General features: G+C 38.6%; 1 protein-coding gene across 1 annotated transcript; it reads left to right on the top strand.

The window, feature by feature from the left end:
- The first annotated feature begins 1,386 nt into the window (after positions 1-1,386).
- On the top strand, positions 1,387-1,812 carry LOC149198722 (uncharacterized). The gene has a single exon (XM_089400343.1). It carries the CDS (start codon positions 1,387-1,389, stop codon positions 1,810-1,812), a length of 426 nt encoding a protein of 141 aa, XP_089256469.1.
- The last annotated feature ends 579 nt before the right edge of the window (positions 1,813-2,391 follow it).

Below are 2,391 nucleotides of genomic sequence, written 5' to 3'. Positions count from 1 at the left end.
TGACAATGAGAGACTGTGGTTAGAACATGAGAGAATCTTGAAAAGTCTCTCAGATCGACATAATATGAGGGATCCAAATCTTAGTGCAAACAACCGACACAAAGAGGAGACAAGGCAGCAACGGAGAGGTCCTCTGGAAACCAAAGAAACTCGGATGAAAAATAATGAGGCAGAATCTGGGAATACTTCCAGAGGTAGAGGGAGTAAGAAGCTAAGAATTGAGTTATAGGGAGAGTTTAAGAAAATAAAACCTCCATTGTTTGATGGTGAAGCAGAAGAAGCAGTAGAAGCTTAGTTGATTAATATGAACCAGTATTTTCAGATATATGAATATGATGATCATTTAAGGGCCCAACTGGCTGTCTACCAATTGTGAGGTAAAGCCACCCTTTGGTGGGAAGAGATTAAGACAGTTTGAAACGTGGACGAGCAGGGGGTAACTTGGGATACCTTTCAGAAATATTTCAAAGATAAATACTTGACGGAAAGGTTTTATGATGAGAAAGTGAAAGAATTCCATGACTTGCAGTTGGGACAACAATCCATGGATGAGTTTATAGCCAAATTTACTTCCCTACTGCGCTACGTTCCATATATACGAGAAGAAAAGGCGAAGGTACAATGCTTCCTAAGTAGTTTACCTGCTCATATGAAAGAATGAATAGAGTTCAATAACCCCAAAACAATGGATGAAACTATTCGAAAGGCATGTATCTGTTATTAGCAGATGCGGCAGAAAGGTGAAGGTAATAAGAGTTGGTCAAGAAAAGGAGGACAGAAGGGGTTTTCAAGCAATTTTAAGGGTAACAAATTAGGGGGGAATGAAGCTTGTACCCAGAAAAACAGGGGGAGGAACCTTTGGAAAGTTTCAGCAATGAAACTAGAACCTGGATGAAGCCAAAACAACATAAACTCATAATAAGGCAGAACTCAGACAGCCACCAAAACCGCCCCTGCAGTGTTGGGGAACCCCACTACTACAAGAATTGTCCTCATCGTGCCAAAAATGGAATTACAACAAGTGTTCAGGAGGCTTCCACAGTTGGAGACGCGGCCAGAAACATACCCAAGATCAATGTTGCCTTGGAGGATCATCAGGCAGAGTATCAGTCCATTATGGTGGAATTTGAACGTAAGATAACTAACCAGTTTGTGTCTATTTTGATTGACCCTAGAGCAAGTATTAGTTATGTTAGTCCAAAAATAGTCCAAAATTGCCAATTATCAAATATGAAATTTAAAACCTTGTGGCTGGTGCAATTAGCCACAGGGGCAAAACGTAGAGTGACAACCAAGGTAGAGAATTGCCCTGTAGAAATTACAGGACAACCCACCAAAGTAAATTTAAATATATTACCTTTGGGTTCTTATGATGTATTAATTGGAATGGATTGGTTGGAAGGACATTGGTCCTTAGTAAATTGTAAGGATAAAACCATCAGTTTCCTCACAGAGGAAGGAAACAGACAGGAAATACAGGGTATTAAAAGAAATATTAAGTTGCAATCAATCACCGCTAACCAGTTAAAGAAATGTGTCCGGAAGGGTTGTCAAATATATGCAGTACAGGTTAGATATACCAACTCGAAGGATAAATTGGTAGCTTTGGAAGATATACCGATTTTCCAAGAGTTTATTGATGTATTTCCGGAAGACATACCTGGGTTACCTCCAAAAAGAAGCATTGAATTCACCATAGAACTTATTCCTGGAGCTGCCCTGGTGTCAAAGACACCCTACCGTATGAGTATTCCTGAGTTGACTGAACTCAAAATGCAGCTACAGGAATTACTTGATAAAGGGTACATCTGACCAAGTGTATCGCCTTGGGGAGCGCCCATATTGTTTGTTAAGAAGAAAGACAAAACGCTGAGACTTTGTATTGAATATAGGTAGTTAAACAAGTTAACGATAAAAAACAAATATCCTTTACCTCGAATAGATGACTTGTTTAACTAGGTCAAAGGCACCATCGTATTCTCTAAAATTGACCTGCGATTAGGGTATCATCAAACTCGTATAAAAGACAAGGATGTATGTAAAACAAGGTTTAGAACACGTTATGGCCACTATGATTTTATTGTGTTACCGTTTGGGTTGACTAACGCTCCAACAACCTTTATGAGTTTAATGAATGGGATTTTCCATTCCTACTTGGATAAGTTTGTTCTAATTTTTATTGATGATATTCTGATTTACTCAAAGAATGCAGCAGAACATAAGGAGCATCTGAGGATTGTTCTCCAAACCTTAAGAGAGAATCAACTCTATGCCAAATTCAGCAAATGTGACTTTTTTAAGGAACAAATACAATATTTGGGGCATGTGATATCTTCCGAAGGTATTGTTGTTGACCTCGAAAATATTAAAACCATTTTAGATTGGCTTGTT

Source organism: Pinus tabuliformis, chromosome 2_1 (genome assembly GCF_031772625.1).
Source record: "Pinus tabuliformis cultivar Carrire ecotype Pingquan chromosome 2_1, CPIR1, whole genome shotgun sequence".
NCBI lineage: Eukaryota > Viridiplantae > Streptophyta > Pinopsida > Pinales > Pinaceae > Pinus > Pinus tabuliformis.
This window is presented reverse-complemented; position numbering and strand designations above follow the sequence as displayed.

Bases quoted from the DNA above. Each gene is read 5' to 3' on its own strand.
- LOC149198722 (XM_089400343.1), top strand. From the start codon at position 1,387: ATGGATTGGTTGGAAGGACATTGGTCCTTAGTAAATTGTAAGGATAAA.